The 24894-nt window shown below is 39.3% G+C and overlaps 1 protein-coding gene across 1 annotated transcript in view; it reads right to left on the minus strand.

Annotated features, from left to right (window-relative positions):
* The window catches only part of ush2a (usherin), a 204912-nt gene that overhangs the window by 26990 nt on the left and 153028 nt on the right, over nt 1-24894 (minus strand). The window contains exons 67-74 of the mRNA XM_022741757.1: nt 23820-24018; nt 13554-13661; nt 11494-11677; nt 7546-7703; nt 4862-5020; nt 4125-4287; nt 2226-2443; nt 1996-2132 (exon numbers count right to left, since the gene is read on the minus strand). Of these exons, the coding sequence (XP_022597478.1) occupies nt 1996-2132; nt 2226-2443; nt 4125-4287; nt 4862-5020; nt 7546-7703; nt 11494-11677; nt 13554-13661; nt 23820-24018 (1326 nt within the window). The remainder of the gene's footprint in view (nt 1-1995; nt 2133-2225; nt 2444-4124; nt 4288-4861; nt 5021-7545; nt 7704-11493; nt 11678-13553; nt 13662-23819; nt 24019-24894) is intronic.

Raw genomic sequence — 24894 nt, forward strand, 5'->3', positions numbered from 1 at the left:
AAGAATGGGTTGATCAGTGAAGATAAAAGTGAGAAAAAAAGCCCTAACGTCACTTCCGGCAATCTCTCATTAAGAGTTTCTGTCATCAGTAGTTCTGAAAAAATGAAAGATGTTCCCGTGGTTACAATCCATAGTCTACAATATTTAAGAATCTACAATAAGACTTGTTCTTATAATTTGTTAGCACTCAAAAAACTACAGCTGTCATTAAGTTTGACTATTTAACTCCCTTACAGATCCAGCCACTCACTCACTCACTTCCCAACATTTTAGCTGCTCTTGTTTATTTTGTTGTGCATGTTTGCAGGAGATGTTTAACATATGATTATCTTAGCTTGAGGAAAACATTGTTCATTTAAAGCTGCTAAAACAGCAATATAAAAGTAAAAAAACAAAACAACAACAGTAATTGTTTGTCAAATATAGTCCTTTAACTGATTGATTGTCTTATGTCTTTTAAACCTCAAATGAATTTGCTTTTTAAATGTCAAACCCAATATATCAAAAAAACTTTTTGGCTCTGCATTACTAGTCAAGACACAAATGTTACAAAACCCTAATATAGGCTGTTCTTTTAAAGTTTGCTGGGAACGTTGTTTCTCATTTTCACTTTCTTTGTGTATTCCTAAACGACGGAGTGCATGTGGTGAAGGCAACTGTGTGACAAATGACCGCCACCAAAATAAGTCTATGCCATGTCAATGAGCCTCTCTCACATACACACACAAACTCACGCACGCACACACAAACACAGTGTTCCATATCAATGAGAAGGTGAAAGGTCTCCATTTACATCTTGTATTAATTATGAGTGACAAGCCAAAGGTCACAGAGGGAGAAGAGGCCACTCGTATGGACAGAATATAGATCTATACTTCTACCTCTTCTCCCCCTTTTGCTCTCCTCCCTCCTTCCCAGATCTATCACTCTGTCTTGCCCCCCTTTTGTTCCTTCACTTGTCCCCCCCCCCCCACTTCTCTCTTTTGGTCTCCCTCTAGCGCTCTTTTCTCTTTCTTACCTTCTCTATTCACTCTGTTGTTCTTTGTTCTGCCAGTCTGGCTCTCTGTCTTTTGCCTTTTCCCCTTTCCTTCTAAGTGTGTATACATTAATGTATTCATTTCCATTCCTCTTTTCTTTCTCCTTTTATCATCATGTCATGTTTGAAACTCTATTTATCTTGTTTGGTCGTGTTTTTGTTTCTTTCTCTTTCTATATTTTTCTGTTTTCTGTCACAGAGATAAATCTATTTTTTAAATGATAACTGCTGCATGTAAGTAGAATTATACAAGACTAAGTTTCAGACATTAATACACACACATACAGGTGTGTGGTGGCGTGCAGAGAGATGCTAGCCACTGTTAGCAAATAACTCATTGTAGCTTTGGGTGAACTTAGCCTGCTTACTGAGCTGCCAACTCCTATTTAGGCTAGATGGCTGCTGTTAACAGTAGTATATGTGTGTGTGTACAGTACATGTGTGAGCCTGCGTGAGGAAGTGTTTGTGTGTTCCTATGTAGTCTTTTTGTGTGCACACGTGTGGGTTTGTTTTGCGGGGGCTTGCTCATAGTTATTCCCTCAGAGCATCAGGCATGGCACAGAATTGTGGGAAGGGCCCTGGAGAATAACTGGCCATGGGCAGTTTATAAGTGTGTGTGTGTGTGTGTGTGTGTGTGTGTGTGTGTGTGTGTGTGTGTGTGTGTGTTGCAGGCCCCTCACTGGCAAACAGATGGCACCAGCACCACAGGTAGAGTCCAAATTTCTTTACATGCATTGCAAATGACAATACACACACACACACACTGCATCATATATAACGCTCACAATTTTTGAATGCGTGAAGAATGTTATTAGTGCACAGAAACCTATGCGCCTTCGCCATAAGGATATCAGACTCAACAAATACCTGCAGAAAACAACGTGTGATCAAGGAAGAGACTCTCACAGAGAAACGCATGTTCTCATCATCCACCATTTACTGTGTATGTGTACATTTACCTCCACAGTGAGAGCAGTAACAGCAGTTGAGTTGAGCGTTGGGTCCTGTTGGTGCTTCTTGTAAACCAGTCTATAATTGGAAATTAGACCATTGGGCTGTCTTGGTTCACTCCACTTCAGATGGACTGAGTGTGCACCTGTCAAAGTGCACATATGGGGCTGGTAAAGTGATTCAAATCAAGAGCATTTTCATGTGACAAAAGCATTCCCATGTGACTGAGTGAACTCACCAGTGGGTGTGACAGTGGGAGGGGTCATATCTTGTGGTTCTGCTTGTAAGGTCTGGGCAAAAGCCCATTGGCTCAGAACTGAGCCTTTGGAGTTGTGGGCTCGTACCCTGTACTGGAAGTAGCTGAAGGGTTGCAGGTTGGGGCTTGCATCAAAAAATTCAAGTGGCCCACTGGACCAGATGAAAACCAGCAGCTCCTCCTCTGTTCCTACTGGACGCCTATGATAAAATAAATGCTTGGATTAGCCATTGACTGTTTATTCCTTATAGTCCTAACATAAAAAGTGTAGAAGTTAATTTTCTGTTGTGGTTTTTCTGTGTGTGTTCATATATTTAAGCACATTTTTTATTTATTTAAAATTGATATACTGAAAGTGACATTAAATTGAAACCACTTAGGTTGTACTGCACTTGAATAAACCATAGGGTATTATTTTCATGTATTTCTGGAAAACATTGGTGAGCAAATAAGTATACTATATTCAAAATAAACTTTAGGTGTCTTTTTGCTCCTGTATCAAAAATATATTGACGTTTCTCTTTTGTGTATTTGCCATATGTTCAATATATGTACAATATATATAATGCCTCTGGCCCTGGCTGTCACCGGTGTGGAGGCATAACAAAGAAAAAGGATCAGTATGTTAAATGAGTTATCTCAAGTATCTCAAGTATGTTATATTAAAGTGTTTTACTATATTTTAGTATAGTTTAGTGTACTGAGAATAAACACACTTAAGTTGTGGAACTGAAATAAATGTAACATCACATCTTAAACATTATGTGTAAGCCAGTGGCTGATGCAAGCACCCCGATGTCTTGGTAAGCCCCTTTGTCTGTGATTACACAGGGTTTCAGGTAAGTGTGTGAGAATGTGTGTGTGTGTGAGAGAGAGAGAGAGAGAGAGAGAGAGAGAGAGAGAGAGAGAGAGAGAGAGAGAGAGAGACAGAGAGAGAGAGAGACAGAGATTTTCCTATTTTATCTAAGTCCCTGTCTGCCTGAGTCTGATCATGCCAGGTGTGTCAGTGTGTGTGTACTGCTATGCTAATGTGTGTTTCCTGAGGAGTTAAAGGGCTTAGTCTGGTCTGACCCTGCATACAGATCACACACTCTTTGGTCAACAAGCAGACCACGACCTTCAGCATGACTACGCACACACATGCACATGCACACAACGTACGTAGATTGGCCAGTGGACATTTGCCTAGAGACACAAAACTTCTAGGCTTCTCAATATACCCTGTATGTGTACATTACATGTATGCAAAGGGTATGTGTGTATGATATACTGTATGTAATACTTCTGGTTCATTAGTGTTGTAGAGATACACTGAGTAGATAGTGTGAGCACATGGCCACACTGGTTTGTACATAAGAATGTGAAAGCAGCTTTGTATAAAGTGTAGCTGTTTCTCTGTCTGCTTGTCTATAGTTGATCATTTGTTTTAGATACACTTTCTAATGATCACAGAGGCCTTGCTCCTCTAGACAGTGAGTCATATGTGAATACAAAACAGTCTCTGTACACTCTTCAGAAATGGCTATGATCGTGCAAATCATTTGTCTTTGATACTGTCTCCTAAAACAGTTGGCGATCTTCCCCTTATCACAACCAAGTACAAAACCATACCGTAAAAAGAGAAGTGGCAGACCAGAAAATGCTAAGGTTTGATGGAATGATGGATAAAGGTCGATGGAGAGGTCATATAGGTGACTTTTGAACCCGCTGGCAAACAAAGTATTTTGATATTTTGGTATGAGGATGTGTTGTAAAATTTGACTGTTAGCTCAACCCATTACGTTCTCTCTGGGATAAGGTGCAATGTACCCCCAGTAAAATCACAAATGACTGTGTGAAGATTTATTAAGTGTTTCCAGCACTTCTCCGTGTGTATGTTACCTGTATACATGGTAGGAGGTGATGAGTCCGTTAGGTTTTTTGGGGGGTGACCAGTGGATCTCCAGGACATTGGCTCCAGCTGCCTTTACTGAGGGGGGTAGCAGACCTTCTGGAGCGGCCTCTAAAGTTCGAACTGAAACACCCTCTCCTACTCCACACCCCTCTGCAAGGAGCAAAACAGGAGGAACAGGTCACAAAACACAGACATTTCAACACACACGTCTTCATTATATTTGCCTCTTTTACATTAACATAACAAATCACATCTACAAAAGCTTTTCCCCCTGTATGACCTCATTCATGAAGCATATCACAGGTCAGTGTGGTTACACATGCCGTGAGGCTAGAGTTGAACCACCTCAACTAGAGCATGCTATACTTTGCCTAAAGGAAAAAGGCCATTAGCTACTGTTTAATTATTCTCTGTAGGCCCCCTGCATCACAGGGCTTCTTACCTCTCATGTCACAAAACACAGTAAGATGAAAATGTTAGATGTTAGATGCATCTAACAAGGTGTCTTTGGCATCCTAAGGCCTTGTTTGGCCACCTTTACAGGCCACAGAGAATAAATCTATTAACTAACTATTTTAACTACACTCAGAGTTTTAATCTTATTGGCCTCCTTACTGAGTAAAGCAATGTGATTTCAATCATAAACAGTGCTGCTATCTAAAGTAGTTTCTTTACGCTAAATTCATTCATTTCCTCACTTAAGTTCAAGTTGAAAGATATTTACCAATCTGACAGGCCTGCACTCTGATGTCGTAGGTAGTGAACGGCTCTAGACCAGTCACAGTGCGGTGCAGGTCTGGCCCAGCATGATGCACTATGGCTCTGTCACTTCCTGGATTAAACAAGATGTTGTAGTTTACAGGCTGGCTGCTTTTGAACTGAACTGTGGAAAAGGAGAAAGATACACAATATGATTACCTTCACTTAGTAATTTGTTGGAGTACATTTATAACTGAAACAAAAACACAAGGTAAGGGATATAAATTTAAGATGACCCTTAAAGCTACATACATGGACTGTGACATAACATCACCAACTTACATTTTTGAGAACATGTCACATCCATGACAGTACAAGTTAAAAAAAATCTAAATTAACATAAATAATAAAAATAATAAAATAACATAAATTAATGTTGAAAGTAATTGTAGTCTTCATTATCTTCATTATTTTCAACATTGTCAACAACATTAGTACAGCATACAGCCTAAATAAAGCAGGCTGTAAAATAAACCTGATAGAACAACTATACTACAAAAAGGCAATTGCCTGTTGTAGCTACTTCCTCTGCTTTGTAAGGAAAATCAGAAACCCAAAGTCATAACTCCATTGATTTTAATTGACTATGTAGAGGAAAATTTGATTGATAAGCACTATAACTAGCTGTAAAGGATATGGCTTCCTACAACAAAATCTACATATCTGCTTATATTTTTTTCTTGACACTGAATGATCTAGCCTTTACAATCCTGGCACTGTGGTCTCACAACCAGACAAAAACACACAAATGTATACATTCAGAAACACACACACAGATACACACATGCACTTAGACTTTGTTAATATTCTCACCGGAGGTTTTTCCATAATTCAGGCCTACTGTATTGTGATGGGTTATTCAACATTCATGAACTCTTGATATCTCGAGAACGAACTGATTACCAGACAAATGAAAGACTTCAATTATTCACCCCCCAACTCACATATGCACACAAGCACCTACACACACACCTACACACACACACACACACACACACACACACACACACACACACACACACACACACACACACACACACACACACACACACACACTCCTCTGACTTCAGCACATGGCGCTTTTTCATATGAGCACACTTTAGCTGCGTTAATACACTTTCACATAGTCCCCACACACACACACACACACACACACACACACTAACACACACACACTAACACACACACACTAACACACACTAACACACACACACACACACACACACAGATATTTATGTGTAAGCACACACACAGGGATGATAATGTGTCTCTCTTTCATCGGTATGTTGCTCAGCCAGGTTTAATTGTCACTGTAATATTTAAGTTCTATTATTAACAACCAATCAGCTGCTTTGACATCCCCACCGCTCAAAATGAAACACACAGACAGATACAAACAATGGAGGAATTGATCCTAGACTAAATGTCTTTTTACTAGCCATACGTCAGTCAATGTATGCAATGTATGCATAAGACACAAACACATGTGCATATACATACACAAAGATAGACACTCTGTTAGGGAGTCTGGCACGCACACATACACATACACACACAAGTCGAAAACACTCCAGACTCTGGGCTCAGGGAGTTAACCAAGCGTGAGAACCCAGCCGATATTTCCTCACCTTTAAAATCAACCCGTAATAACGATAGAATAGGCCTGCCTATGGAAATATCTCCACAATGACATGCACACACACATATGCGCACACACACGCACTGGCAGACACACACACACGCACACAGACTCTCAAATACACATGTATAAAGATGCATACATAAACACAGACACAAATATACAGAAACCAAGTCACACACGCAAGCACGCACGCACAGAGTGAACTGTCTTTGCTAGTTGGCCCTATAAGCAGTTTCTGAGATAGGAAATCAGCCTAATGAGAGAGTAATAGTCAATGATGGATGGGTTAGGGCAGACAATCACTGCCCCATGAGCATGAAACTCAGCCCCAAGTGTATGCTCATGTATGCCAGTGTATGTGTGTCCAGGTCCTGAGAGGCCAGAAGGTGAATGGAAAACTACTCCGGGGCTTTTTTTTCAGTCTAACCCTTGGACTTGTTCCCATGGAGCAAAAAACTTTGATATGGTGAAAATATTTTTTTTCTTTTTGTCTTGTAGAGCTAAATCCAATGAATGTGACAGGAATTTTTCAGTATTGAATATATTGAAATATGACTTCATGTACAATATTGACACCGTATGTATCACATTAACTCTGTTCGCATTTTCTGTCTAATCATAAGAAAATGAGAAGGAAGCCCTCTCAGTCTGTGGGTTTATTGTATAGCTCTAGCTGCTGTGCAACAAATTAAATTGGAAGTGGAAGGAGCCACTGGTTACGTGTGTTTTCCACCAGCATAAATTCCCATTTTCAAGTATTCTTTTAATAATATCATCAATGCTCCTCAACATAGGAGTAGGACAGAAACACAAGTCTCCGGGATAATTTACAAGATTTAGATACTTTAGATATCAGAGGTACAGTCAACCTTGTTTCTAAGTGTAAATCAAGCCTGACTTATAAAATGTAAATATGGCACAGCTACACACAAGCTTCTGAAATTATTTCCAAGGAGCGGGTTGAAATCCATTCATCCATCCATCCATCCATCCATCCATCCACTCACCAGGAGGGGTCCAGGCAAGAGAGATGGAATGGGGACCTAACACTGTCACATTGTGGGGAGGTGGGATCCCAGTAGGGCATGAGACTGGAGCTTGTATAACATATTTGTCACTCACACCAGTCCCACCGTCTGTAGTGGCCTCCAGCTCATACACATACCTGAAGAGATGGAAAGGCAAACAGAGGGGTGGAGGTAGCATCAAAGAGATATCAAAGGAGGGGCACAGAGAAACGAGAGATCACGGGAGAAGGGAAAGAACATGCAGTAAGAGAGTTTTAATTAGGCAGTTTCACCCAAAAAAAACCAATGTATACAGTAAAGCAAACACAGAACCTGGTCAGGATCATGGCTCAGACAGTCAAATAATCAAAGGAGCTTTATTATTATTACTTCACTTAGCACAATTAAGCAGCACAGCATCAGGTCTGAATGTTTGGGGGCTTTCAAACTGAAACTGTCAATACAGCAGAACGAGTGTTTTTGCAGATTATAATAATGTCACAGTAAAGTTGACCTTTGACCATTTGGATATAGAATTCATTAAAATATATAATCATATACAATCATTTTATTCTATTAGACATTTGTGTTAAATTGTGTCATAATTAGCACATTTGTTAGTTATGGCCAAAAACGTATCTTGTGAGGTCACAGTGACCTTGACCTTTGACCAATAAATTCTAATCAGTTCATCCTGAACTCCAAGTGAATGTTTGTGCCAGATTTAATGAAATTCCCTCTGGGCGTTCTATATATATCAAATTCACAAGGACATGAGGTCACTGTAACCTTGAACTTTGACCTTAGACAACCAAAATGTAATCAGTTCATCCTTGAGTCCAAGTGAATGTTTGCACCAAATTTGAAGAAATTCCCTCAAGACATTTCTGAGTTATTGCGTTTACAAGAATGGGACAGATAGACGGACGTACATCCAGAAAACATACTGACTCGGGTCCTGGCTGTTGCTGGTGCAGACGCATCAAAATAAATTCAAAACACTAAGTCCCCAGGCCTGCATGAGCACAGGGGTGAAATATTTTTGTTAATGTCATCTATAGAGTGAGGTCTGAACATTCAAATCAACACAAAATTTGTGTCATCACATGCATTTTTCCCCTCATCATTTCTAGTCAGAGCAATTGTGCAAAAAATGATGTGTAATGTATATTTAAAAAGAAACAGGTTAGACAGACTACAATGAAAATACAGCCCCCAAAGTGCAACCTCAGTGCAACAAAAGTGAGAACACCTATGATCACTGCAACAAAAGTGATTATACTCATGATTTCCAGTTAGTTATTTTTGGCCTGGGTCATATCTAACATGGCAGCACATAGTAAAGAATTGTCTGAACAAGTAAGAAATCAGATTGTGAGAGTTCATAAAGATGGGAGATGGCACAAGAGCCTCAATAAGCTACTGAACATTGGCGGAAACACAGTTGGAGCAGTTGTTAGGAGGTACAGGAAGAGCCATGCTACCAATAACAGGAGGTGCAGTGGCTGTCCTTGAAAAATGATGCTACGCACAACTCACTGTTCACGCAAACCTGCATTGAAAAACAGATGTGTAAGGTCTTCTGACTTGGCACAAGGATTATCTGTGGAAAATGGTGTTTCAGTGACTGATCAGACATTGTGTAGGACATTGCATGAAGTCAAAATCATTACTCACAAAACAGCACAAAACTGGAAGATTAAGCTTTGCCAAAGAACATGAAAAGAGGCCTGATGAAAACTGGCAGCACATTCTTTGATCAGATGAAACCAAAACAAATTTGTTTGGAGCATAAGGGTCCAGCATGTTTGGTTAGTACCTGGCCAGGACCACCACTTTAAAAAAAGAAAACAATGGAATTTCACTAATGAAGTGTGTTACTTTTGACATTTGTTGCAGTTGGTTCTTAAATATGGACCTTTCGATAGACTGGCTTCATTCTTCTTGGGCTTTGGCTAAAAATAAATATAATTGTATTGAACGGAGAGAATGTGTAACTACTTTAATGATATGGACCAAGTGTATGCTGAATTTTGTTGGATACTGCAAGAACCAGAAGTCCTCTTGTCCTATTAAATTCCAGCATTTATAAGGATGTGTCCATATGTATGTGTGCACGCTAATACTGTAACTACACTTAAGGTCCATTCTTTCTCCCTCTCCATCATACACCTTTCTCTCTCTCTTTCATCTGTCTTGTTGCCTCTCTCGACCCACTCTCTACCTCTCCTGCCCATGACATCATAAGATAGATTTCCCTTTTAAGAGCGCGTGGCTGGCTGGTGCTAAAGCCTACATTAGCTGTGTAAGTGGGCCACCATTTAACATTAAAAGCCTTTAATTTGCTATAAACTCCAGCACACATGCATTAATAGGCGGTGGTGTTGGGTTATTGTTCCTGCGCAGAGCGTTTTAAACAGGAGGCCATTAGCCCCTCTGCAGTGGGTTAGAACAGTAAGGAAAAGGCATTAAAACCCCTCATATGTTACTCTTATAAACACAGACACAGACACACACACAGATAGAGAAACACAAAGAGAAAAACAAATAAATACACCTCATTGAGATACATCAAGGAGAGAGAGAGAGAGAGAGAGAGAGAGAGAGAGAGAGAGCGAGAGCAAAGCAGTGTGTGAGTGTGATGGCGAGTGAGAATTTTATCATGGCATAAGGTTTCAGTGGGAGAATGAATTTAAACACTTCATCACTGCAAGATATTTACTTAAATGTAAACACCGCCTTGGGATATCAAAAGTAAAATGGTGTGTGTGTGTGTGTGTGTGTGTGTGTGTAGGTAATCGATGAGTGGGGCATTTGCATCTGTTTGGCTATGGATGTGGCTGTGTGTGTGTGTGTGCGTGTGTGTGTCCTGCGGGGCCAGCCAGAGGGAATAGGTTAATTCTCTCGTCATCTTAGACACTTCCTGGGCTGCCGAAGCAAAGTGACAGCTAATCAACATTGTCATAAATAATCAATGGCCACTTTGAGCTGTCTCACGCACAGACACATGCACACACAGAAAGGCATGCGTGGGTACACACACACACCCAGGCAAAAACACACACAAGTCTGCCTGGATAATGGGGCCGGTGCTCCCTGTGTAATTCTTGGCGCAGGGCTAAATTGGGAAAAGAAGGGAAGGAGGAAGGGAATGAGGTAAGAGAGAAAGGACAGGAGGGGAGGGAGGGAGAGAGGAAGGAGAAGTGAATAGGAAGTGAGGCAAGTGATGAGAAGTGAAGGGTCGGGACATAAATGCCTTCTGGCAGACTATCTGGAATTAGGGAAAATTAAACATCACACCCACATACAGTCCTATCTTCTTCCTTCCTTCCTTTCTCTTTCACACACATAGAGGAGACTGGAGTACTGCACGGTGTTATCCCAAGAATTCTATTTGGGGTAAAAAGGAATTGTCTCGGGAGGGAGAAGGAGCCAGGAGAAAGAGACAGGGGAGGAGAGAGGGTATCATTTTGCACTCACATAATTAAAACAGAAAATCCATCTTGGAAAAAAGACACGGATTAGTAAAGGTTAAATGAAAATAAACAGATAAATAAAATCTACGCTCCACTGCTGTCTGTAAGCAAAAACCAGATCTGATTGGTGATTTTAATGTGTGTGCGTGTGTGTGGTAATGTTTGCGTCTGTCATTGGTATGTCAAATATTTGCCCATTAAATGACACAAACAAACATATAGAGAGTGCAGTCCTGAGAGAGAGACATGGGTGGGACGATAGGAGAGCTTTTATAACAGGGTGACCCCGAAATAAACACACTCAAACACACATACGTACACACAAATGGGAAAATTAGGAATTAAAGGGATGATTAATTATGTAGCTACAAGTGAAGTGTGTTTATGCATGTGTGACTTCTACATATGAGCACACACTTGTACATGTTCGCATTCATGTGTGTGTGAAAGCGCGCAAGTGAGTGTTATCCACCTGCGATTTGGCAGGAGTCCAGTGTCGGTATAATTCTGGTCACGGTGGTCTCCGGTAAAAATAGTGTGACCGTCTCTGTTCAGTCTGTACTGAGAGATGTGTCCATTAGGCTGGGACGGCTGATCCCAGTACAGCTCCACCGCAGATGTGTTTATTATCAGGTGCCTGGGCCTTGACCATACACCTGGAGGAGCAAAAGAGGGAAAGAAAAGGAGGTCATGAGCATTTCCCACATTCATTAATTGGCACCTATCATTAATTACATATACAATAAAATATGTACAATATACAATAATATTATTATTATCGTTAATATTACGTTTCTGTATTTTTTTTTTTAAATATTGATAAATTCATATTGATGACTCAGTGAATCTCTTACAGATGTGGCTATTGCTGCTCAGACACAGTTTGTATGTTCATCTTATTTAAAAAAAATGCTAATAGTGCTGCCTGAAAAGCAAAGTGCGTTGTCTCTTACAAACAGATACCAAAGTGCACAAAAGCACATCTAAAGTCTTTTTCTTTATTAACTGAGTATTGTCTCGTGGCTGGAGTCTGAGAATAGTGACATTTATTAGCATGAAAACGCAGATTATTAAATTATTGAGGCTACAATAAATTCTTACAGTGATTGAAATTATAATGAAATCAGGACAGGAAAAGAGCTCAGGAGAGGATGTGTTTGGTAAAATGAAATTCATTATTGAAGAATTTCAATTATTTGGACACAAATGATCTAAGACTCATCTATTTGCCTGTGTGTAGGAGGAGAGTTTAATTAACTTACTTCTAATTAAAATTGAACTGTTTACCAATATAGAAACACAAACATGTAGCAGATATGTTAATTCCAATCACACAGACAGATATATTTAAGATGACATAAAATGGTGTGGTGGCATTGTGGCTGACATTGAGACACAAGGATAAGGGTGGGGTGGTGGCTGTGGAGAGGAGGAGCTAAAAAAGAAAAAATAGGAGGCCCATATAAAAATAAATAGAATGAAAGACAAAAGATCCAATAGATAGGTGCAGAGAGGGAAAGAATGAGATATTTAAATGGAAAAGAAATAGGAGAAACACTGAAACCTAAGAGGAGAGATAAATGTGCAATAGGTTTCAAGAGAAGGAGAAACGAGATATAAAAGAAGCAGAGTGGGGAAGATGTGGAAAAAAGAAAACAGATGTGGATGGAAAAGATCAAGACATAGGAGAAACAAGAGAGAAGGTATGGAGAAGAAGAGAAGTGAAAGAAGATGAAAAAATGAGAAGTGGATGAAGAGGGAAAATTATCCTAATTGAAGTTCTTTAATAAATAAAAATCCACAAAGCCATTTTAGTCAGACATAAGAAAAAAGGCTTCATTTCACTGTATTCAACAGTGAGGAAGAAGAGAGAGAAAGAGAAAGGTGAAGGGTAGGGAGATCCACTGTAGGGAGACCAAAGAAGGACAAGAGAGGGGGAGGATTCAAAAAAGGAGAGCAGTGGGAGGAGAAAAGAGAAGTGAGAAGAGCGGACAGGAAAAGGACAAAAACATCCGAAAAGGGGAAATCAGTAAAGAAGACACAGACAAAGGTAAATGGTAAAAAGACATTTACAAAATGTAAGAGATTGGTGAATGTCAATATTAATTAAAATGATAATATGTTAAAGTTGTGATATTGTTTTGGGTCCTCCAATTAATTAAATTCAACTATTACAATAATCAAATATATTTGAAAATGTCAGATATTTTGCCAGTAATCTACGTCAACGAAAGGCAAAAAATATACATAACCACAAATCTTTTGTAAATGTATGATTTCATGTATTCATGTCATATTTGACATTAGCGATGTACATTCATGTGAGAAAAATGTATGGCAGTTTCCTGTCTTAGACCTGTGGAAGACCTGTGGGATTGCACTGACCGCTCATTTCTAAATAAATGTCACTGCATGAAATCAAACAGAGAATTCCTAAAATGTACAATATATGTTCAATTAAGGTATAAAGTTTTTGCAGGATATTGCCAAGTGTGTGTGTGTGTGTGTGTGTGTGTGTGTGTGTGTGTGTACCAGCAGGGAAGGCTTGCAGGGTGTGTCCTGTGGAAGGTAAACTGGCTCCACATCCGACAGCTGTACAGGCCACCAGCACAAAACTGTAGTCCGTGTATGGCTGCAAACCTGTAGCATGCAGACTTGTGTGAATATATGCTTAAAACATCACAAAGGATCAATCTTACACTTACAAGTACATGCAGGATGGAAAATTGCACTCATCCTATGTCCAGATTCTTTTTTAAACTCATCATGATGAACTATGCAGAACAGTAAAAAAAAACAACAATTTTCAAAAAATGAAATGGACAGGGGGATAACAGAACAGTATAAGTAGAGAAAAGGGAAGAGAAGACAAAATGAAAAACAGGCAAAAAGGTAAAAGAGAGGGAAAGCCTTCTCAGCCTGTATCACCCACTCTCCTCCTGACTGTTTTCTCTCTCTCTATCTGTTTCACTCTCCCTCCCTCTGTTCTTTCCACACTCTCAACGGATGGATCCATATCTGTCGGTGTTAAATTATGCATGCCATAACTCAATAATGAAACAACGTAAAGATGGGCAGCCGCGGAACTGACATGGGATAGGACCGGTCCAACGCTGTAATGTCATCAGCTTTTGATCTATGATAATTATGATACCTTGGTATGCGTTTAGGCTACAGCGTCCAGACATGATTTATTTATAGGCACCTGCTATGCAGTCTAAAAGAAATCACATAGTGACTGAGTGATCCTTTAACTGCATCCACAGGCAATCAGTTTTTGGTGTGATATTCAACCTATTTTAGTAAGATTTAAAAACTGGAATCAGCTAAAAATCCTACATATTCTAAACAAAGTTAGAACTAGTTTCTGGTTATTGAAAACCTTTTTTTCTTCACATATATTTTCTGTCTTGTTCTTAATGTTAAGTGGATGGATGAGGATGAATGGATGGTTGCAAATCCTTAATGCTGTCATGGGGGTTGACTGGATATTTTATGGTCATTCACTTAGCCGACAGGCTACAACAGCTTACAAATCAAATTCAAAGGAAAATGAATGAAGTAAAACGACGATTTCAAAAGGATGACTGTGAGAACAGGCTTTGGCACATTATACACTGTGTTAAATTCTTTGTTTCTGCCTTGAATCTGCATTCATATTAGGTGAAACAATAAATATTATTACACTATTTATGATGTCTGATGCATTACATAAACATATTTTAATATTTAGAAATGTCTAATTAAGAATCAAAAAATTGGATTTTTTTTTCTAAATAAAAGTGAAATTTCTTCTATTTCATGGCTTTACTTCCATATGTTTAGTATCGAAGAGCAAATAGACACTGGGGGACTCTTAAGCACCATATGTGAGATAGAATTAAAAGTCAATGATGTTTCGAATTAATTACATAAACGTATCACACCTGTAATTTTGTTGAAAAAGGATCAAAATTCTAGCACTTGTAAAATAAACACCTTTTTTATATAATTTAGCTAATTATCTAAATGATCTATTGCTGTTTCCAACTGTGTATATTTGGAGGCTGACACCCTACTGTTTGGCTCAGCTGCTATATGTATGCCGGTACCCACCCTGTGTTGACCACATACGGCAGTGAACATGTACACACACGCACACACACATACAGACACACACACAGTCTAATGCACAGCAGAGTGCTTCACCACGGTTTCCTCACGTCTCTTTCTACTGCTTAGCCTGCTTAACATGCCTCGCAGCCTGCCACGCTTAACCCAACCTCTGATCAATGTGTGTGTGTGTGTATATGTGTGTGTATGTGTGTGTGTGTGTGTGTGTGTGTGTGTGTGTGTGCGCACACACCAATGTTCTTACAATGTTGCCCTGTGTTTGGGTTAAATAAAGAAAATCTGCCAGCCATACGAAAGTACTAGGGTTGAAGCGTAAGGCTCTGTTACACTATTTAACTGCGCAACTAAGCGTGTATATATGCGGGTGTGCACTCTAGCATAGTAAATGATATCTACACTGCAAGTGATGTCATTTGTTGCAACACTAAATAAAGCGGTAACCCTTGACTAGATAGGGGCCAAAAACTGCGCTGACAACTGTGCTGTAATATTTTTACCACAGACCAACACTACACCACATGTGGCAATGGCTCCAGAAGTAAGGAAAATGTGTGCATAAACAGAATAACCAAAATGCTTTTAAATGCTGCCCTTGCCTATTAATTAAAGCCTAAATTCAGGTCAGGTAACACAGGGGACTGATTCTAGAGCATGCTTGTAAAAGTTGATTTATCAGTTCCGCCTTCAATGCAATGAGCTCACAGTCAGAAACTTGAAAAACTACAAGGCCAAATAAACTCTGTGAAGCATCACCTGATTCTCCAACCACTGTGTCTCATGCAATCTTAAATATAAACCAAACCAAGCACAATTATACTTCTCATCCAATGTGTATGTGCAGCTGCATACAAACTCACACACAAACACCTCTGCTGTTTCTTAGTGTATTTCAAATTATCTTTAACACTCAGCCTGAAGAGGGCAGTGTTGTTCTGCTGGAGAAATAACACCGAATCGACGATGGTGTGTGTGTGTGTGTGTGTGTGTGTGTGTGTGTGTGTGTGTGTGTGTGTGTGTGTGTGTGTGTGTGTGTGCGCGTGTGCTTGTGTGCACATACCTGTATGTACGCTTACCCGTGCATACACGTGTGCTTATGTGCTTGATTGTAGTAAGACAGAGGAAGCTTCAATCATTTTAACAGTGATCACTGGGAAGTGAAAAACAGGTGGAGGGCGTTTTGATGTGAGCAACCAGCGGCTCACTAACACATAGAGAGACAAGGCTGTAACTGTCATCATAAGAGCTGGACACTGGAGACTGGTCTGTGTTTGTGTAAGGCAGAGAGACTTTGGCAGTAAGACAGAGGAAAGAGTTGGTGCTTACATTCAAGTAAAAAGTCAAAGTGTGCATGTGAGAAAAACTCAAACAAGAGACTTGATTGTGAGACTATTGTGGAGTTCTCTTAATTATGTGTGTGTGTTGCAGTGGTGCAGTAAAAATAACTGATTTAATACAGCATTTTATTGACAGGTTGCCAAGTCCTGTTTGCATTACAGACTCTGATAGGATGATGGGCCTAGCCCACAATACCATGCCAGTTACCTGATACACCACACAGTCAGAAAGAGAGAAAGAGAAAGAGAAAAAGAGAGAGAGAGAGAGAGAGAGATGGTGAAGTCAAAGAGAAGATGGAGAGAAAGTAGGAAAGCCATGCAGGAGAATAAGAGAGAGAAATGTGAGGACAGCTAAGACATGACGTGAAAGCAGCTGAGATGAAAAGAGAAGAAGAGAACAGATGCATTAAGAACAAGGAAGAAAATGAAAGAAAGAGATAGAGAGAGAGAGACAGAGAGAGAGAGAGAGAGAGAGAGAGAGAGGGAAGAGAGAGAAGACAGCTTTGATAACACCTCTCCTAAATAATTAAGAGTTTGACTTCCTGTCTGTGGCTCCCTAATGCAGAGACCGTCTGGAATGGAACAATGAGATCAGGTTCTCTCTCTCTCACATACACGGATGCACACACGCGCACACACGCGCACACACGCGCACACACGCGCACACACACACACACACACACACACACACACACACACACACACACACACCCATTAAGACTACATGTTAAATTCCATGCCATTTCCAAGTTGCTGCTCTGAACTGTTAAAATCCAGATTTTATAACCACAACGTTGTCTGACAAAATGACCAAACACATAAGCTAAAGACAAAGACTATGCTCTGACTTCAGCTACATTAACTTGTAAAATTATTGCTCAGAGAGAAAGTTAAAAGAGACAGAATATCTTTCTTATTTAGTTTCTGACAGCCCACAGCCTCCTTCTGGGTTACACAACAGTTTTCACCTATTGTATTTCCTGAAAACGTATTTGGGGCAGGTCTTTATTTATAATTACATCTGTTTGAAATGTATAATTGGTCATACCAGTGTTTTAGTATAAAGCCTTGTTTTCAGTCGCTCCCGTTAGTCATGTTAAAGTTAATTACATATTAATACAAATTCAGTACTTCCTGTATCTGTTCCAAATTAAAGCCCTCTAGCGTCTCAGTGGACAGAAACCCTTAAATTCTTATCAGCGCTTTTATTGCTGTGCTGCAGTAAGCATATCATCTCATTTTCGGTTACTGGTGTTTCTGTTTTTTACATGCTATTCAGATCTGCAGTTTCATGATCTAAACAGTCACCAGTAGCTTCTCTCTCTCCTGCTTTCTCTGCTTGGTGTGTCTTATGTTTAGTTATTCCCCTGCCTTCTTTAGTAATAATGATACATGTAATGAAAGTGGTTCATTTGCTGTAATGGAGAAAAGGCTAAATGAATCGGGAAACCAGGGCGACTGGGTGACTGCCCAACTGGTGTAGCCCTAAGCCCATGGTTGGCACCCATATACAGTCCAGCCATATATTAAGTTTATACCAAGTCTTGTCTGAAAAAGTCTCTGAATCTAGCGACAAATGGGCTGAATTGGCAACACTGCAGGCTGTAAACGCTCCCTAATAGGACCCATTGGTGCCAATTTAATTTGAAAGAGCAATGTCCAATGGGGAAACTCCAACTCAGTCACATGGCATTCTGCTGACCCATGGTCCAATGTTAGAAATATAACACTCAACTCTGTCATTCACTCAGTCATGGACATTTATGAGTGGCGAATGGGCTGGCCTCGCTATTGTGGTCCACCCCAAAAAAAAGAAGCACATGCAAGTACACATACAAGTGTAGAAGACAAGGCCAGACAGTTGAGAGAGAAAGAAGAAGAATGTGTGTTGTATTTTTTTCAGGATAATCTTGAGCTAAATTTTTGATGACAAAAATTATAAACATGTAGAGAACATGTAGGCCTAAATCCTGAAATGTGTCACTCCTATTTCTAATTTCTTCTTTAACCAGTTGCTGAGTTTCATTTACACAAATTTAACTTAAAATAAATATTTAAATATGCATTAATTTTTCTTGATTATGTTTAAACCAATTTGTATTAGTTTATATCTGTTGACGCTGAAAAAAAAACAACTTCTTTTCATCTTTTCAGACTTTCTCAATTGTCTGACAATACATCCCGGTCCCTTTCCTTTATGGAGACAACAGAAGGACAGACTTTGGACCTAAACAGGATTGAGGGTTCTGGCAGGATCAACTCAGCTCGGTAAAGTGGATCCAGTATATCACAGAGAACAAGCTTCTTTATTGCTACCTGTCCCATTGAGCTCCACCGTTCAACTGCAGGCCTGCTGAACTAAAGTTAGAAACAGAATTAATGAAAGTGTTACAGGGTGTGATTGTTAACTAGCTGGCTGAAAAACTCTTTCAGTATTGCTGACACTACTGACAAAAGACAGATTCAGGACTGATACATGATAAAGATTGTTTTCCATCTCCTCTACTCCTTTTCCCATGTCTACATGCTTGTACCTATGGCATGGACCAATCACAGCATGGACTGTGGGGGAAACGCATTAATAAATAAAAGAACATACTCTATTCCCTGCTGTTCTGAATTAATAATGAGCCTACAAAAGACCAATTAAACACATGATTAATGCCATAATCTATATAATTGCAGGCAATAATTCATTGTGAGCTAATGATAGCAATACTTAATATCGATTCACATGGGGTGTCTTTGTACAGTAGTGCTTAATTCTTTCAGTGAAGTGTCTCTTTTCAGAACTGCTAAAAATGCTATTAATAAGAGTCTATTTCTTGCTTTTCCTAAGGCAAATCAATGATTAAACAGGAAATTGTAAAAGCCAAATTTTAAAAAAAATATTTTTAGATTCTGGCATCATGGAGGCCGCTGCTTATTTAATTTTAAGTACAACACTGTGAACCAGTTAAAAGCATCATCACAACTTGCAACATCCACACTGATATTAGGACTACAGAATGAAAGATTCAGTGTTGATTAAAGGTCCACTTGCCACGCTTTTATCCAAAGCAACTTACAAGTGAGGGACATCACTAAATCTTCAGTGCAGTAAGAGACCTTGGTATAAGTACTTAGTACTACATCTATTTAATAAGTGCAAGGAGATCAAGTAAAGAAGTGCACTGAAAGTGCACAGTAAGTGCTGTTTATATCTTTATTATAAAGTAACAGGTTAATTTAAATAATAATAATAATAGTATTATTATGTTTGTATGTATGAATTAATTTATATGAACTTTTCTTGATAAATTAATACCGCACAGACTAAAGAAAATACTCCATTGGGAGGGGGCATCTTTGGCCCCACAGATTTATCAGATCAAATAAATTACAACAATGCAAGAGTGATTCAATCTAAAATCGACATTTTTGTGGCTAAAAAAAGCACATTTATCCAATTTCTGTGGTTTGAGAGAGTGAGTGTGTGAGCTCTTTGAGTGTCTGTCTCTGAAAGTGGTGAGAGCCGTCAGGGAGACGCAGAGAAGATGAATAATGGCATATTAAACATTAAGGATGAGGGAGTAGCACAGCAATTATTTCTGTTCATATTTCACTGAAAACACTTAGTTACATCCATCCACCTTTTCATGTGTCCCACTCCTTTCTCCTTTTCTCCTTCAATCTTTTTTAAAAAGAGTTATTCTGTGCATCTTCACCCCTTCAGTTTGTCTAATCTTTTTGTAACTCCATCTTTATTTAATTTTGCTGCTGAAATTACTCCCCACCTCTCTCCCTCTGCCTACCTCTATCTCTGTTTCACTTTTCACTGAAGAGTTTTTGTATTTCAACAGCTATCATTTAATGGCAGTTACTCATTACCGTAACATCACATTCGCACATACAGTATGTAGTGGAACACTTAAGTCCATATATGCACTATCTGTGTGTATGTGCCTGCTGGGGATGAGTGTGTAAAAGAGTAAAAGACAAACACAACATAAGACAAATGTAATAGAAGCAACATAAACTATAGCCTAAAAACACAATATCAATATTTTGAAGTTCATACGCAATATAAAATCAAAGATTGCTGATAAAGTATATTGATTTAATCTAAATACAATTAGCATGAAGAAAGTGAGAATGAACCTGAAGCCTATTTTTTCAGTTGAAATATATAAATATAAATAGTAGGGTTGTTCTGAGCTGATCAGCAGAACAGGTACCATTCAAGGTTTTTGATTAACCTGTTATTGCTATAAAAAGTTGATTTCTGTTCCTTTGTTACAGTGAAACTGATTTTCACTCTCTTACTCTTGTTGCTATACATTAAAACACTAACATATTCCTAATACATGCAAGTATTGTGACAAAGAGAGCTGTGAAGTGGACAGAGAGAGACAGAGAGGAAGAGAGAGAGAGAGAGAGGGAGAGAAAGTGAGAGATAAAGAAAGAGAGAGAGACTGGTCGAGTAGTGGTTTTGGCTGAATACGCAGGGTTCTCCAGTGTCTCACTGGGGTACAGGGAAATTTCACACACACATGCTGGTTGCTTACACTGGCACATGGGGCTGGTACAGTATTACAACACATTACCATCTCTATTTGGCATTGTTTGCTTTGCCTCATGCCTACACATACAAACACACATGCTCGTGTGCACACAACTCCTGACCATACAAGCCAACCACAGGCACCAGGGGAATAGTCTATTGGCTACTGGCAAAGCCGACGCCTGGTCTGAGTCCAAGACAGAGCAGAGAGGAGCTGTGAAGGGAAATGCCAACGATTTCAGCTTCAAAAGATGTCATCACTTGATCATATGTAGAAATTTAAAGGGGGCTAATCAAATCAGCTTTGAAATAGTTAATATTTGAAGTGAGCTATTTGAGTCCAAAAAGACAGTAAGTATGTCTCCTGTGATAAAATTATCACATCATACATTATTCTATTGGTATTTGTCTGTTTTCTCCAATTATGTTTTGTTTTATACAGACAACTAACATTTGTTTAACAGTGCTTCATGCAGATGTTTGTGTGTGTGTGTGTGTGTGTGTGTGTGTGTGTGTGTGTGTGTGTGTGTGTGTGTGTGACGGATGGCAGAGGGCCAACAACACTGCTCCTCCTCAGGGTAGATAAAACAAGACTCACAAATCACCTAGTCCTGACACCACCATGTTTGTGTGCAGATCTACAATACATTAAGACAAGCCAACACTTCTGTTTGTGTGCCTGCTTTACATCTGAGTGTTTTATTAGAGCTCTGTGTCTCAAACTGCTTTTGTTCTGCTGTGCATTCATGTTTGTGTTTTCTTAAGTCTGTAAGTACAATCCTGGAAATTATTGGTACCCCAGAATTTTAAGTACAGGATTTAGCATGTCCTCAGAAATAAATGTAAATTAACCAATTTTGTATAATCAAAATATTGTAATAAAATGTCCATTTTTGAACAAAAATAAAAACAAAAATTGCACAATAGTGAAATAATACAAACACAAAATATATCCTGGACACAAGTATTGACACCTTTCACTGATATTTGGTTGCAGAAGCTTTTGACAACAATGACAGCCTCTAAACCATCTAGAAGCTTCTTGCACCTGTCTGCGGGTAGTTTCTGCCATTCTTCCATTTCTGTGTGTGTTCAAGCTCTTTTAAGTTTACAGGAGTCCTTTTTGCAATGGCAAATTTCAGTTCGCTCCAAAGGTTTTCAATGGTATTTAGGTCAGGCCTCATCGCTGGCCAGTTTAAAACAGTTCATCGTTTCTTTTCCAGCCACTCTTTTGTGCTGCTGGTTGTGTACTTTAGGATGTTGTCCTGCTGAAACACCCAATACCTTCGCTTCTGACCTAGTTTTCTGACACTGGGTAACACATTTCACTCTGAAATGCCTTGGTAATCTTCTTATTTCATGATTCCTTTGAAACATTCAGTGCCTCCAGTACCAGAGGCAGAAAAGCAGCCCCGCAACACGATAGAACCTCCACCATGTTTTATTACAGGTCGGGTCTTCTTATGGACTTCAATTTGTTGCTTATACACAAACTGATGCACTGCATTCCCAGAGAGCTCTACTTTGGTTTCATCTGTCCATAGACCATTATCCCAGAGAGGCTGTGGCTTATTTATGAAGGTTATTGTAAACATTAGTCTTGCCTTTTTGTACCTTTCCTTCAATAGTGGTGTCCTCTCTGGCTTTTGCCCATGGAGCCCTCCCTACTTGCTTTAGTGGATGGTGTATGGTACAGACTGAAAACAGCCACCCCACATTGCTCCTGCCTGAAGCGCTTTAGATGTCTTGTGTGGAACTTTTGCAGTGTCACGTCCTGGAGGAGTCTTGACAGTTTTATAACTGTGAAACTTCTTGATAACATTGCAAACTGTTGAAGCAGGATTTTTAGGGATTGCTTTGTAGTCCTTGGAGTTGTTATGTTATTTTAATAGCATTTCTGATGATCTCACACAGGTCTCATGTTTTTGCTATTGTGAAAAAGAAGCTGGAAACAATCAGCCCCTTTTTATGTTCATTAACTTTGGACATTTTATCAAATATTCTGGTTATACAAAATTGGTTCATTTGCATATATTTCTTAAGATATTTTAAATTCTGTACTTAAAATTCAAGGGTGACAATATTTTCAACCAGGATTGTGTGTGAGCCTGATCTTGTGTACACCTCTCTGCTGAGTTTGAGTGTCCTTCCGCTTCATTGTGTTTTTGTTTCTTCTTCTGTGTGCGTGTGTGCATGTGAGTATGTTTGTGTCTGTGTAAGAGGTTGGGCCAGAGAGAGTGTGATGGGAACCAGGTGTAAATTCAGTTATTAGATGGCTTTCAGAGACCAGCATACATAAATAAATGCATGACAAAGGAAAAGAGAGAAAGGGGAGGAGAGGATTTGCAAGGTAAGAAGGGAGGAATAGGAGTAGAGATGTGTAGGAGAAGTGTAGAAGAAGATAGGTAAGGTGAAGAACAAGGTGAAGAGGTAAGAGGACAGAGGAAGAAGTGAGAGCTGAAGAAACAATATTAGATGTGAGAGAGCAGAAGCAAAAGAGAGCAAAAGGGAAGAGAAAAAGAAAACACAGGGAGAACACAGGAAAGAAAGAAACTGTAGAACTGAGAAGAGAAGGAAAGGACAAGAAGGGTGAAAAGAGAGAGGAAGAGAAAGCAGGTAAGGGAAGGAAAATAATACAAAGAAGTGAGTACAGATGAAAGAAAGAGAGAAAGAAAGAAAGAAAGAAAGAAAGAAAGAAAGAAAGAAAGAAAGAAAGAAAGAACAAAAAGACAGAGAGAGTTGGGGACTGGAGAAAAAGGGAGGAAAAAGTGAGCAGATAGCAGCAGAATGATACAACATGTATCTTACCAGTCACAGTGTAATTTCTGGGTCCATCAGTGTGCGTTACTATGGTTCCAACACCTGTCTGGTTCAAGTGGTATTGTTGTATGATTCCATTGGGACGAGTAGGTTCAGACCAGCTCACATGAAGGGAGGAGGGACTTAAAGCTGTTACCACTGGAGGCTGCACACCCTCTGGGACACCCTGGACTGTGACTGCCACCACCTAAACACACACGTGGACATGGAAACACACAAAGAGGCTCAGAAGCACACACACAGATGCTAAAAGAGGGAAACACACACATACGATATAAAATATAACACATTTCTGATATTTTACAGAATGTAAAAGTAGTCAATAACAGATGGATTTCTGCTGTCATCATTTATGAACGTAATTAACATGATCACAACCTAATAAAACGCTGCATCTAAATTCAGGGCTTCTCTTTTTGAGGTAATAAAGACCGTGTTAACAATAGAAGAAGACATTTGCAGGTGCTGGTGTAATTTATTTCCAAAAAAATAAAACAGACAGATGAGTAAAATGTGGACAGCAAGACATTATGATGTTACAACTTACAGCTAAATATGGCCAAAAAAACATCCACTATGCATGCTATGGAAAAACCTACTATAGCACCATGAGCTGTTGTATTTGACCAACACAGTGAATGTACTATTACATATTACTGGCAATTTTACCAAAAGCGGTATACCAGTCTGAGAATACTGGACATTAACAGTTTGTTGTTTCCAGTTGAAGGATCATCTCTCCAGAATGCTATTCTATCACCCATTCTGATAGCAACACAGATGCCCTGCCTTAAATGATCTGCTCCATTGATTTAACATTTGTGCATGACAAAGAATCCTATTGAAAACTGTTTCAGCAATGCCACCTGTAATAAGCACTTTAATTATGTTGGCTGTGGGGGATCCAATAGCATAGGTGATAGGTAATCACTGTGACAAAAAGAAAAAACATAACAAATCATCAAGCAATCCCCTGTTAGGCTCAGGTCATACAAAAAAATTGCTGCTTTTTTGTTCATTTTTGTGAGTGACCATCTTATTGTAAATTCCTAGTGTAGTATCT

The sequence above is a fragment of the Seriola dumerili genome, unplaced genomic scaffold (genome assembly GCF_002260705.1).
Source record: "Seriola dumerili isolate Sdu_G_001 unplaced genomic scaffold, Sdu_1.0 BDQW01000003.1, whole genome shotgun sequence".
NCBI classification, from domain to species: Eukaryota; Metazoa; Chordata; class Actinopteri; order Carangiformes; family Carangidae; genus Seriola; species Seriola dumerili.